A 14,690-nucleotide genomic window follows, 5' to 3' on the forward strand; every position below is an offset into this window, starting at 1 on the left:
AAAATAATAATAATGCAACGGATATTAAATAAAAAATGTATACATAAATAATATAGCTTATACATCTCAGGTTTTCAGTGAGTTTTCGCCACTGAAAAGATGGAARAATTAAGACAACATGACACAAATCAGGTCTCCATTAAAAACTTGTAAAATTACAAAATCACCATTCCCTATGTGAATCGTGGTGGCAGCATCATGCTGTGGGGACACTTCTCTTCACTCAGCTGGAAACAGACCAGTTAAAGRTTTTCAGACTGGGACTGATTACAGCGTGAAAATGAACCAAAATATGAAAACAGAGTTTAAATGGAAAGGTTTTRATCAGAGGTGACCAAAGTGTGGCGCAGGGGCCATTTGTGGCCCCCCAGGATGAAATCTGGCGATTTGTAGCTGCAACTGCAGCGAAAGGTGGCGCTGTAACRTCCTCCACACCACACTTTTCAGATTTTAATTTGCAAGTTTAAAAACTCTTCCATYGTTTTCTTTCACGATTACACTCTACTTTAAAAACATAAATGTGTGTTATTAAGTGACCTAATGAGAAAATGTTTAGGGGGTCTGAATAGTTTTGCAGGGTCTGCTTAAAGCTGAAGTCAAATAAAGTTTCTTGAGCGCTGCCAAAATTAACGATGTTAATCGGGTGTAAACTCCCTGAGCAGAAAACACTCTGGGAGACGAGCTGCTTGTTTTTATCACTAAATYTGATGACACAAAACCTGATCCGTCGCTGCATCAGTGTCTGCAATGCTGCCGAGTCAGCAGATGAAGCAGGAGGAAGAGGAGGTGGAAGGTGGCTGTGACTCACTCAGGTGGGGATGACGAAGCACTTTCGATCTCCTCACAACAACAAAATGGCCGTGGGGGCTCGTCATCTTCGCATTAATTAGAGGTAACTTGTTGCAGTGAAGCTGGAAAGCTGATGTGGAAGAGGAGGAAATGACATCACACGTCGGGATTACATGACAAAATGTCAGCTGGTTGGCTGGTTATATAACATGGGTTTGCATCCAGACCAGAGTCGGTCTGAAAGAGGCGGTTAGAGGCGGGGATGCTGCATGGGGGGCAGGTTCAGCTTCTGAAACGCTGCTTCCGGACTAATAGGAACCAGGTCCAAACCACCTGCCGGTACCGGTTCCGGAGAGCTGCATGGGGGGCGGGGGGGGGAATTGCTGCAGCATCCAGCCATCTCTCTTCCTCCTCCTCCTCCTCTACCTCCTCTCTCCATCTCGTCGGTATCTGCTCTCTCCTCCTCCCGTCTCTCCTTCAGTCTGCGCGCTGTGGTCCTGCTGTGCACCGCGATCAGCGCTCTGCCAACCAGAGGAGGAGCCAAAACAGGCACGCGCACTCTCAGACATCCCACATCATCATCATCATCACCGCCACCATCATCATCATCATCATCATCTCTGCTGCACGCTCACTGTCAGCACCAGCCAGGCCTGTTCAGAGCAGGGGAGCCCAGCCGATCCGTCGCCCACAATGGATGTACTGATGAAAGGGTTCTCCATGGCCAAGGAGGGGGTGGTGGCCGCTGCAGAGAAGACCAAAGCAGGGATGGAGGAGGCAGCAGCCAAGACTAAAGAAGGGGTGATGTATGTAGGTATGTAGCCTGAAACAGAAGAGGAGAGGAAGATGCTTTGGATGATGTGTAATAATTTATTTTGGTTTTCTAATCTGGGTGGAAACAAGCGAGAGAAACACAGGGAGGAGGAGGGAGAGGTGAGCGCTAGCGGGATGCCGCTGCAGGACTGCTGCAGGACTCAGGGTGTGGGGCTGGAAGAGGTGATGATGACAGATGTGATGATGAATCAGACGGGGTAAAGAAGTTGCATCTGGACGGGAAGAGGTGGAAATCTGGAGTCTGATGGGGCAGAAATTAAAACAATTTAATTTGAGGGAAAGAAAAGGGGGGACACTGCGGAGTCCCGGGACGGCGCTGCAGGCTTTCGTAGCACGAAATCGAGATCGATCGAGTGAAACAGGCGGCAGTGGGATGATAAATGCTGAATGTCGCTTCATGAAACCGTTTTTAAACATTTTTAATCAATTTCCACCCCCCCTCTTGCTGCTGTTTGCTGCGATTTTAATTTTAGCTCCAGCAGAGACTGCGTCACATCTCAAGGTTACCACCTGAGAGGAGGAGGGGGGCAGATAAGGAAGAGGGGTGATAAAGCAGGAGCTGGGAGAGTGGGTCTCAGTTGTTGGCCGCAGTCTGTCCCTTCCGCATCGCCTCTGACGTCAGGTTGCTGCTGCAAAGTCTTAATGGTGGCGTCTGAAAGCAGGAGTCAATGTCAGGAGGTGAAAGAAAAAGAAGAGCGGCTATGACTCTGCGTTGTTTGTTATTTGTCTGAAAAATCATCCCTTAAAAGACAAGAACGGGATGCTGCAGATACTAGCGAAGAAAAAATAAACATGGATCTGAGCAGGGGGGAAAAAGAGAGAGGAAAGATGAGGTCGCTGAAGTGAGGAGGACCGATGGCTCTGATGAAGATGACAGTATCCGCCTGCAGTCGAGTGCACATGCATTAGCCTAAAAATAGACAGCAGCACAAGCAGCAGAGGTTGTTCATCTGGGTTATGTGGCTCTCTACCCAGAGCGGCACAGCCTTGAGGGCAGCTGAGAGCATCTGCTGTGATTTTTTTTTGCAGTGTAAGTTCTGTAGCATCTCGTCACACTTTAGGATTTCTGCCTTTTGTTTTCAGTTTTATAGCAATCCGTATACTTCTGTGTCAGGTTACTGAAACCGAGAGTGAAACTGACAACATGACCAACTTTCTCTTTGAGTGATTTAGCTAATAAATCACTCCAAGCAATCTTCAGAAGAGGAAAAGGTGGAGTATTAAAATTTCGATTCTTAAATCGGGTCTGTGAATTTCACACTTTTGATCCCAGTAAACATTTACTATTCACAGCATATTTCAAAGATGTCAGGACTTCATGTATTAAAAATATGTTTTATTTTCTCAATTTTAGATAATTGTTTTTCAGTTGGGGAAACAGTTACAGCAGGTTAAAGACATATGAATCTACAGCTTTGCTTGATAAAGTCGCAGGTTTTGATTTTTCTTTTTTAAGGAACTGGAACAGCATTTGATCATCTTCAGCTCAAAATCTTTAAATAATATTATAGGGAGTTCAAACCTGAGCGAGATATTAAATATTTTAATAATTTAAATTAGATTTTATTGTTAGTGCTTTTATTATCATTTTTACTTTAAGACTTGCATGCAAAGTGCATTACAACTTAACGCTATTATTATGATGATTACTAAAGATTAATCTCCACCGAACATGACACTGTTTGAGATTTACTCTATTGATTTGATTTGTGAAAACATAAAAATGCATTTTAACATTTTTAAAGAAGAAAACTGCAAGAGCAGCCATTGGTTAACAAGGTCTGCATGCAGGACAAGTTTCTGTTACAGTAAAGCATCCAAGTGTTAAGTTTGTTTATTTGATTTGATTTTTGTTCTTATTGTCAATAGAAATACGCCTGAAAAGTTCAAAAATAACCTCCAGAAGATATTAAAGTCTCAATCTGTCTGTATTGCACTTCATTAGAAATTAGGGATTTTTATACGTTGGTGTTCTCTCACAGGCTACGTTATTCGTTTTATTTTTCTAATAATCATGTTTTAGTCGCTACAGAGCAAATCCTCTGCTGGAGAGAAATGATTAGAGCTCCATATTTGCATGTTTGATATTAAAATTTCATAAAAATATTCCCTCTAATCCAAGCAATCTTCATTTATTCAGGCAAGATTTAGATTGGGATTATCATTTATGGTCGGGATTATTTCTTGCTCTGATCAGTCGTGTCCTGCGCGTCACCTTCTCCTGACGTTCAGTTGTTTATAATTTAAAAGCTCTGAACATTCGTGCAGCTTGTTCTGCAGCGCGGGGACAGACAGTGCCACTCCTGGGGCTCCTTCGGTTAAACTGAGCGAAAAGTGTCTGTTTCACTGCAGTGTGTGTGTGTGTGTGTGTGTGTGTGTGTGTGTGTGCGTGTGTGGTGTCCTGCAGTACTGCTCCGTACTCAGGCACGTGGATGGCGTACCTTGGAGAGCGTGCAGGGCGAGGAGCAGGCGGGGGAGGGGGGACGTGGTGTGGATGCATGAGGCTGCAAATCGCAGTTTCTGCATCTGTTCCGACAATCCACAGAGAGAGGCGGCTCGGGTTGATGCTACCGACGATATTCTGCAGAGTTTTCTCTTCGTCTCGCTTGTTTCAGCGTAGATATTTTCCCCCCATCCATCCAACATTTCTGCAGATTATATAACTGGAGTTTTAATCTGTCCAGGATCATGCTGCAGAGAGCACAGCGCTGGGGAGAGGAGGGCGGGGCGAGTTTCAATTGTTTGGGCATTTATTAGGAGAACCGAGCTTTTCAAAGGTGCAAAATATAAAAGAATAACTAATAACGAACAGCAAATTGCAGAACAAAAAGAGGCGAGGAGAAGAAAATATTCAGAATGTTGAGCAAACACAATCAGTCACATTACAGCCAAACCTCACTGTATTTTATTGTAAAAGCACAAAATCTACCAAGTTTTGTCCAGTTTTTAGTGTTTAGTCTAGTTTTGTCTTGATGTAAAACAAAACTAACTTACCAGTAACGTTTCAGGAAGCTGTAGGAGGTTGTTTTAAGTAAATAATCCATTAATATTGATGAGACAGCCATATTATTTTATGTAAAACAAGAGATTTTCCCACATTATCAGTGAAATTATCTGCCTGTGGAACTGGAACTTTTTTTTATATCAATATTTAGAAATTATTGACTTAAAACAAGCTTATATGCATCTCTGAAAACAATTAAGAGACCACTTTAAATGATCAGTTTCTCTGATTTTACTTTCTATAGGTTATATGTTTGAGTAAAATGAACATAGTTCTTTTATTCTATGAATTACTGACAACAAGCCTCCGAAAATCCAAGCAAAAATGTTGTATTGATTTGCAGAAAATGAGAAAAGACGCAGAGCTTTCGGACCTCAAATAATGCAAAGAAAACAAGTTTATATCCATTTAGAAACAACAATACTAATGTTTTAACTCAGGAAGAGTTCAGGAATCATTATTTGGTGGAATAATATTAATGAGTGCAGTGGGCTCTTCATTTTTTTTGCAGAGCTGTATTTTTGTTGAAAACTTATTTTTGTTTTTTATTTCAAGAGTACTAAGATATTTACACAAGAAACTCGACCAAAAATAGTAAGATTTTGTGTTTTTGTAATGAATCCAGTAGAAAAAATAAAAGGTTTTTAAATTATTTAAAGATAAAACTCAAAAGTTTGGCATGCTTTTGCATCCAGAGCTTGTGTCCTTTTTGGGTGTTTGATTATTTTAAATGTATAAATCATCATTAGAAATTCAAGTTTATTGATGCTTCTTAGGATGTACTTCCATTATCATACCATCATTATAATGTTACTTGAAAATTGTAATATTATTGTTTAGCGCAATAAATTGTTATTGTTATTGTGACACAGCAGACATGGAAGAAGACGCTCTGGTCAGATGACACTAAATATTAACTTTCTGATCTAACAGCTAAATATTATGTGTGGTGGAAAATTAAAGCGCACCAGTCTGAATAAACCATCTGCTTCATGATACATGGAGGTAGCAGAATCATGCTGTGGAGATGTGTTTCTTCACTAGGGGCAGGAAAGAGAGTCGGAGTGGATGTTAAGACAGATGACGTTATATACGGAAAAATCCTGAAAGAAAAACCGTTTTAAAAATTAAGTTCACATCCACCGAATTTCAATTTAATGCAAGAAAAATGTGCAAAGCTGTTAGAGGAAAAACCTCAAAAGACGTTCAGCTGAACCAACAGGGGAAGGTGGTCATACAAAATACTCTTTACAACGGCTGAATACGTAATATGCACACCACACTTTTCATATTATTTTGGTAAACAATATTGAAAATTAATAAATCATATAATCATTAAAATACTCCACAATTAACGGCTCTAATGTGGCGAAATGTGTAAAGGTTGAAATATTTTTGCAAAGCATCATGTTTTCACTTCATTTTTCCCTTGTTTTCAAATAAAGATGAAAACTGTTTGTTACTAAATAGAAATTGGAAAACAAAATTCCTCAGTAGAAAAACAGAAAACTGTGAAATATGTCAGTTGTGAAAGAACGCATTTTTTTGTTTTCCTTGGTCTGCAGGAAGCAAGACAAAGGAAGGAGTTGTGTCATCAGTAAACACAGGTAAGAAAAGCTTCATTTGGTAACAAATAAAAATGCACTGACTGATTTCCAGTTTAAAAATCACGAAATAAATTAATTAAATGCAGCAAACATTGACGATGAAAGAAAAAAAAATTCTAGTTTGACAGAAGAAATGGATATAAAAACGATAGCATTGAAATTGTATCCCTACTTGTCGCTAAGATTCATTATACTTTTAATATATTAAAAACAGAAGTCCTGTTTAAAAGCACAACAAACAGCATTTCATCTACTCAGCTGATTATACTCAAGGCTGATTATTGGAAACGATCAGTGGGTCAGTGACACAAACTTAAAATTAAAACTGAAGTTCCCATTCTTGAGACGTTCTAAGAGTGTTTTCTGTCGCGTTTACACAAAGAAATGTTTTATAAAATGAAAAAAAAAAGCCTCAATGGCTCCATATTTCACAGATAATCAGACTATAATCCAGATGAAGACGTCTCACTGTGAAGAACAGATGGTGTCGCCATCACTCAGTAAATGAGGATTAGCAGCTATTTCATCCATTAAATTTTAAATTGTTGAAATGATCTGAAATATTTAACTGAATTAATAATCTAAATCAGAGCCTGACTTGTTTTAAATATGGAATAAAGAATGAGGATTGCAACTCATTACTTTTTTATATGACCGATTTGTTTGTATACCATTTCATTTCAAATATTGCTATAAATAGATTAAAGTATTCAACATAAATCTTGCAGCTCTTCTTAGATTGTCAACATTCAAATTACATCCATGGATGCAGGTAGCTAGAAAAGCTTCCGGTTCACTGAACATCTGATCCGCTCTCCAGGAGAACCGAGACATTTTGTTTATTTGTTTATCTTTTTTTGCAAAGATGGCGGGCTCTTAAACACTCAAAAACTGCTCTTTGGATTGTAAAGGTTAACAATGACCCCTGCACTGCGGCTGTGAATGCTATCCTACTATTGAGAAGCACAATAAAACCCCAACCTAGCAAGAAAAATGCTAGCTTGCGTTTAAAATGTGTACTAAAAGTGTCTGTGTGGGCATTAGTTGGTCAATATTTATGTGTCCCACTCACCTCTGTCGTTTCTCTCCGTGTCAGTGGCCAACAGGACCGTGGACCAGGCCAACATCGTGGGAGACACGGCGGTCGCCGGAGCCAACGAGGTGTCACAGGGGACCATCGAGGGCGTGGAGAACGTCGCTGCGTCAACCGGGATGGTCAGTCAGGTCGGTTACCATGGTGACGCCTTAGAGGCCATCCATCATGGAGTTGCTGTACAGCGACAGCAGCCTCTCTTTATGCAATGAGTCGATCAAACTGAAGAATATTAACTGCTGTTTGGTTTGTAGCCAGTAGATGGAGCTATTTACATCATTGTAACGCTGCGACACTGGAAATGTAGCGTGTATTACATAACTCTACTTAAATCGATTTCAAAACGTGGTCTTGAATTTTTTTTATTTTTATTAAAAAAAAAAAAAAAAAAGACTTGTTCTGATCTAAATTCCTCCGGATTTTATAGCAGTTTATTTTTTCCAACTGTAAATCAGAATCCATCGTAAACATAAAAACGTCACGGATTTTTTTTTCACTTCAAAAGGTGAAACCCAGATGTTACTTTTACAAGAAGTGCAATATATTTCAAGTGTTTATTTGGGCTAATTTAAAAGATTATGTCCAAAAATGTAATTAATATTACATAAGACCAATTCGAAAAGTTCTTTGTAATGCAAAATGTTAAGTTATGGTCCACACAATTATGCTGAATGTTACTGACTTTACAGTCGTCCAGTGGAGAGTTACTGGAGGCAGAGGTCTGGATCCTAGCGCGTTTAAGGAAAGTTAAGTGGAAGGAAAATTTTGCAGCAGGGACACAAACTTTTGGAACTTACTTACTGAAATGAAAAATGTTTTTCAGTAATAATTATTGTGATTAGACGAGTATCAGAGTCTAGTGATTTTTCCTTCTCCAGTTTTCATTCCTTTAGATTTATCGTTCATGTGCATTATTGCACAATGCACACATTGCCTTATAGGAGTAATTTTGTATTTCTGAATACAAATCTGTGCTGTTATTTACTCCTGACATCTGTTCACCCTTTCTCTGGCTTTTATGTTAACTTTTCTGACAGACGTTAAATGTTCTCACATTTAACTCTTGTTGTGACTTTTGAGCTTGAATGCAAGAAGTTGTTTTATTTTATTTTATTGTGGTGTAAATGTCTCCTGTCTTGTGTGTTGTTGTTGTTGTTGTTGTTGTTGTTGTTGTTGTTGCTGTTGTACTTCAGGTCAATTCGCCCCTTTATCATTTCTTCCCACCTACATTCATAATGTACACACAAATAAAAAGGCCATTTAGTATCAGACTTATTTGGTTCTGAACTATTGAAATGAATTGAATGAATTTTAATAACCCAAATATACTATAAGTAGAGGATTTTAGTTATTCTTTATTTTACCCGGAATAATCTCAATAAGATCTAAAATGTCTTATTGGCCAAAACAGCAACATAATCGTTCCACTTTGAAAACACAAGTTGAAATATGGATTAATTGGATTAATAGCAAGATTAGAGCTTTATAAGCTCCAAAAATAAGAACTAAAACCAGAATTATTTACAAATCATATTCCTGCAGATACACTGAGCCTAATATTTTCAACCAGGAATTAGGTGTTTAAACTGTCTCTGTAGTCATTTGTTGATTAAAGAGACACATTTATAAATCTTTTTCTCACACTAAGAAAGTTTGTTTCTGAAGTTAAAAACTACATTTCTTTTTAGCAAAATCCAAAATATTTGTAGGCAGATATTTGCCTAATCAAAGGCAAAAGATGAAACACAAAATCCACATAAAAGTGAAACAGTCTGTAACATTTTAACACAATTTACTTAAATAATAAATAATAAAGGAGCCAAATATGAACCCCTGACGGACACCTTTCTGAATTAGCAAGGATCAGGAGGACACATAAAAACTGTAACAGTTTGTGTTTTTCCAAACATTTTAGGATCTTTTGAAAACATTCTAGTATCTACCAGTTTACAGTGTTACACAAAATAATCAGTGGATTCTTTTCATACCTGAAATTCGGCGAATAAAAAGATGAACATTCAAAATGGTGAAAGGGCGAAATGACCAGAATTTGTTGTTGTGTTGTTGTTGTTGTTGTTCTCATTGTTTGTTTTTCCTTTTTATGCTGTTTGTTTCTCATCTGTGTTTCTCTGATAGGAGGAGCCCATATATGAGGTACCTACTGGACAGCAACATGGGGGTTTTAGCTCTACCTGGTTTGGGTTTGGGTAATGAGGAGGCGACGCCTCGCATGCTAACTGATAGCTGCTGGTCTAATTCATTAATTTAAATGTAAGGTTTATTGCAGCAGGTGAGCATCAGGTGGGATGGTTGGAAAGCTGCTGGTCACGTTACGGCATTTTGAGTTTAAAACAACAAATAATGTAAAAAATAAAATAACAGTAAAGCCTTTTGAAGGTTTGAAAGCATATTGATGCTCTTATTTTGTAAGGATTACAAAATATTCAGATTAATTGGAAGCAAATTACAAAGAAAAGAGGGAAAAGTTTTACATTTTATTTTTTTTAAAGTGCCTTATTCAAACCCCATGAACTCTGCTTACGGTTCTAAAAGATTACTGACCTTTTGGCTATAGAGAAATATACGCCACACTTTTTAGATTCGTTTTTTAAATAGGGGAAAATGCATAAATGCTTTCACAAAATATTATATTCTGCTTCTTTCACCTTCTTTTCTGCTGCTCACTTTGGTGTAAGGAAACATTTTACTAAATTATACTAAATATTTTCATTTCTGATCATTATTTCTCCTCCAGCTTACCAGATCAGGTAGTTAACGACGCATAAAGTATTTCTTGATAATTTTTATCCCCCTTTCAACATTTGGCTTGCAAATAAAAAAACTATAACAAACTAACAGCCTAAAAATCCCTCAGCATGTTGATTTATTCCTCCCAGCATGTTTTCCATTCAAACCTGGTTGTAAAACGACATCTTAGTGAAATCAAAACTTAAACATTTGTTGATGCTGAGATCCTCGCACTGTCACTATCTCATTGTGACAGACAGTAATAATCAACTCCAAAGGTTTTTTTAAAATGTCTTTGAACCATTGTTGCTGTTTTCTCCTCTGCAGGGAGAGTATGGAGGAATGGAGCAAGGAGGAGAAGGAGGAGAGGTAAGAAAACAAACCATCAAACGATGAGCAACGCTTCAGCCTCACCAGGAAGCCAGAGTTAATTCATTTACATATAACATGATAAATTATTTGGTTGGTTATTGTAAGGTCCAGTTTATAGAATAGAATAGAATAGAATAGAATAGAATAGAATAGAATAGAATAGAATAGAATAGAATAGAATAGTCCTGCATTAAATGGGGAAATTCACTTGTTACAGCAGCAGAGTAACAACGTATCCCCCATTTAATATAAAAATATGTAAAATAAAAATAACTGCATATTAATAAAGTGCCTGCGGATAAAATAAGATCAAAATTAAACAAAAACTTTAAAATCTGGGGGATTTTTAAATCCAGAATAAATAAAAATCTCCCAAATATTCAGGTTTTGATTTAATTTTTCTGAAGTTACTTTATTAATTAGAGATGTGAATCTTTCAGTATCTAGCGATTCCATTACAATTTTTACTGTATGTCACAATTCAATTCAGAAACAATTTCCGATTCAAAAACTGCTTTTGAGAAATTCTATACAAGAAAATTCCTTCAATTTATATTTCAACATAAGTATGTTTGAGCATCAAATTCTGCAACTTAAATTACCAGCATTAGGTTAGTTTAGCTGCATGGCTTCCTCTTAAATACAAATATATCAGATAATTATTTGAAACATTTACAGTGGGTGAGACACAATATATGCTCGCAAATAGGAGAGACAAAGACGTATTTTAAAGCATTTTAATCGATTCTGCATCTCTAATATTAATATCAGTTGTTTAATTAAACACCTGAACTGACTACAGCAGGTCGTTTTTCTCTGTGCGGTCATCAAAGAGTCACCAATTGGACTGATCAATGAAGATCACGGAGAATTGTAGTTCCAGGAGGTTTAAAGCAATTTTAAAAATACTGCAGATTCTCAGTTTCTTGGTTTTATATCTTTGTGTAAGTATAAGATAAACAACTTGATGAAGAAGACAAAACCAGTCAAATGAAAGGAAATCCAGCTGCAGGCTTGTGCCATGAACTGGAAATATCTGAAACGCTGATATGACTGAACAGTAGAACCGGTTTTACACTGCAATTTAAAAAAAAAAAAAAACTGCCCAAAGGTCAACAACTTTATGATGAACATAGAATAGCCAGATGCTTTCTTGGAAAAAGTTTTATTTCTGATTGAGACAAACAATTTTGAATAATTAAAAGAAGTTTGTTTGGAGGAAATGTTTTGACCAACGTGACAAAAAGTTTGGACACCCCTGGTCCAAGCAAGATCTCTCTCTTTTTCTGTGCTCCTTCTGTAATATTTAAAGAATTTACTGACTTATTGATAGAGATATACAAGTTGCACAGCTTTTTATATGTATTTCACATATTTTTCCCATCTGTATCATCAACTGTGGAAGTTTTTCTTAGGACAAAAATTGAGAGAACTGAGAAGAAAGCGAGGATCACTGCAAAAACACAATCTTACAAAGCATTTTAAGTCTAGTGGAAATATACTTGAAATAAGAAAACTAACTTACAAGTAACTTTTCAACAGTTGTAGAAACTTGTTTTAAGTGAATATTTCCTTGATATTGATGAAAAAGGGCTGGTTTCATTGGCATATTATGGGGAAATTGTTTTATTATGAGTACATTTATCTGGAATTAGCACTTTTTAATCAATATTAAGGAATTTTTTACTTAAAACGAATTTCTATAACTGCCAAAAAGTTACTTGTAAGTTAGTTTTGTGTTTTTTCAAGTGTAATAAGATATTTGCACTAGAAACACATTCTTTAAATTAGACAAATTTTTGTTAAATGTTTGTGCAGCAGCATTTTTTGTTTTTGCTGCTGTAATTTAAAGATATTAAGAAATGTTTGCAGAGGTCATGAAAGGTCACCCAACCGCCCCACATTGTGCAAATCAAAATTGGTGGCAAACTTTTGTTTGTGCTGCTTTGGCTTTGAAGATATGAATGAAAGTTTAAAGGTCAACAGGTCAACCAGCCCCCTCCCTTTTCCTAAATCAGGACGACCTTTGTTTAAAAAAAAGTGTTTAGGTTTCAAACACTGTTATTACTTTATTTCTTGCAGTCATGTGATGCTCTAAATCCGTTGTTGTCATTTCTAGGGGTACTAATCTCCTTCCGGACCCTCCAGCTGCCCCTCGCCTTCCTCGCCTCGCCGTACCCGACTCCAGATGTTCAGCATATTTTTTTGTGACTTTTCGGAACCAAAATCAGAACAGACTCTTCCAGACGCCGCACCTCGGCTTTCCCCTCACCGTCTAACCCCCCTGCAGCCCGTAGCGCCCCCTCTGCTTCCYCGGCCTCACCTGTGTGTTCGTGTAGATAAACCCTCCCTCCCCCCCCCCGGCTCCCGTGTCGCTGCCACCCGACTGAGAAATTTCAAAATTCTCCCAAACACAAAAAAGACACACCTCGAGAAGGTGCCCGCATGACACACGCACATACAGAACATACCATAAATACCAGCAGACCACACACAGGGCAAACAAGTAGCTGTAGGAGATTACAACAGAGAAACCTGTCTTAATAGAAGAAAAAGAAGTCATTGTGAAACCGAAGGAGCTGCATGAGAGGTTGTGCGTGTGCTGCAGGCCGTGTGTCCGTGTTCAAGCTTGTGTGCATGTGTTTTCAGCAGGGATCCACGCATTAAAGGCCCGTGCTTCAGTTTGTGGCAGTAGGATGCATGAGCTGACGTTCCCCGTGGTGTTTTCTCTCTCTATAGGGCGGCTGTTATGTGTTGCAAAAACGCCGGCTTCGTGCGTGTGTGTTCGCTTCAGCATTTAGAAACAGGGTTAGCGCAGTAGAAGTGGTGAGCAAGTGCAACGTGACGTTATGCATGAGCGTTTTCAGATGTCTGTACATGCCGTGATGTGTTTGTGTCCGCAAAGTCGGGGTAGGAGGAAAGAGCGTTCAACAATCAGTTATTGCTCGTTTGGCTGGATTTGGGTGAAGAGGAAGAGTCCCTACAGTTCGTACCAACAACAACCGGACAATCTCTGTCTCACCTTTAATGCGAAAATGAAAACCAGCACGTGAGAAACAATTACCGCCTGAACACTGTAACTGATTTAAAGTTTCCGCTTCCCTCTTGAAGCAGTTTCACACTTTGAAACGTGACCAGAACAGCCCAAATATTGACCCAAATGGAGGTTCAGGTCAGCAAGTCGAGTGGTTGTTCTGACTGCAACGTAAAGGCAATAATAGCTGCTTCCAATGAACTGAAGAAGCCTTTTGGATGAGGGGTGAGAAATTCTTAAAAAACATAAGAAGTTCAGTTGCCTTTTGATTGAACACTTACAAATTTGCACCAGTGATGAACAATTGGATTTTAAATTCTCTGCATCAAAAGCAACAAGAAGTAAAAACAAAAACTATCACTGAATCAGGTTGTAGCTTAAATGTGTCCTATGATGTTTCTGTAAAATCAAATTATTTCAAAGCTAAAACAAATCAACGACAGTTATATTAGTAGCATGATGGCTGGTTTTTAGTGTTAATCTCCTTTTACAGACAAATTAAATTTTTGTCGGGATATTTTGGGGTCGGTGTTAAAATCCCTTTGGCAGAAGAAGGAAAAAATGCTCACTTCTAGACATAGATGTGCTTGTTTCAACAGAAAATACTTTACGGAAAATGCTAAAAATTAAAGAAAAAAAAGGAATATTCATCTTTTCCCCTCGTGTGCGAGTCGAGCTTTGGGAAATCGGTTTGCATGCAATTACGGGAAACATCCAGTTGAGTTTCTGGGTTCATCTAAACCACAGATATACCAGTAAGTCCAGTTTGATGAAGAGGAGAGGAATGAAGGCGTTACGTTTTGTTTTTAGCTAAGCTCTGTGTGGTTATCTACGCTGAACGTGTTCCCTCTCTGCTGTCTGGGCCGGTCGGATAGTTCCTTCCCCTGCCGCCGAGCATCACGCCATCAGCCATCGCTTTAAGAGTGTGTGTACGTGTGTTCAAGTAGAGGAGGTTAAGCCAGAAGAGTGTGTGCATTTTTTTTTTTTTTTTACTTTGAGGTCAACTGAAACAGACGACTGCATGTTGCCTTACAGAACGACACACCCATGAAAACGCACAGACACTTCAGAGAAAAACACAAACCAACACGACACACACAATTAACCTGAGTCACGCACTGTGTTTAAGTTGATATCACATTAAATTCGCTGATTTTATAAACCGTAAATGTGAAAATAAAAAAGGTTTTGTTGAAATCCAACAATGGT

At 38.2% G+C, this 14,690-nt stretch overlaps 1 protein-coding gene across 4 annotated transcripts; it reads left to right on the top strand.

Annotated features, from left to right (window-relative positions):
• The first annotated feature begins 1,196 nt into the window (after window positions 1-1,196).
• On the top strand, window positions 1,197-14,683 carry sncgb (synuclein, gamma b (breast cancer-specific protein 1)). 4 transcript variants are annotated; one of them, XM_008437058.2, is made up of 6 exons: window positions 1,197-1,603; window positions 6,193-6,234; window positions 7,331-7,449; window positions 9,464-9,481; window positions 10,403-10,444; window positions 12,567-14,683. In XM_008437058.2, exons 1-6 carry the CDS (start codon window positions 1,483-1,485, stop codon window positions 12,573-12,575), a joined length of 351 nt encoding a protein of 116 aa, XP_008435280.2. In that variant the 5' UTR covers window positions 1,197-1,482; the 3' UTR covers window positions 12,576-14,683. The 4 variants fall into 4 exon arrangements, with proteins under 4 accessions (XP_008435280.2, XP_008435279.2, XP_008435282.2 ...); XM_008437057.2 differs by having other exon boundaries at window positions 1,199-1,603; window positions 7,331-7,458; XM_008437060.2 differs by lacking the exon at window positions 9,464-9,481 and having other exon boundaries at window positions 1,200-1,603.
• The last annotated feature ends 7 nt before the right edge of the window (window positions 14,684-14,690 follow it).

Source organism: Poecilia reticulata, linkage group LG19, assembly GCF_000633615.1.
Source record: "Poecilia reticulata strain Guanapo linkage group LG19, Guppy_female_1.0+MT, whole genome shotgun sequence".
Taxonomy (NCBI): Eukaryota; Metazoa; Chordata; class Actinopteri; order Cyprinodontiformes; family Poeciliidae; genus Poecilia; species Poecilia reticulata.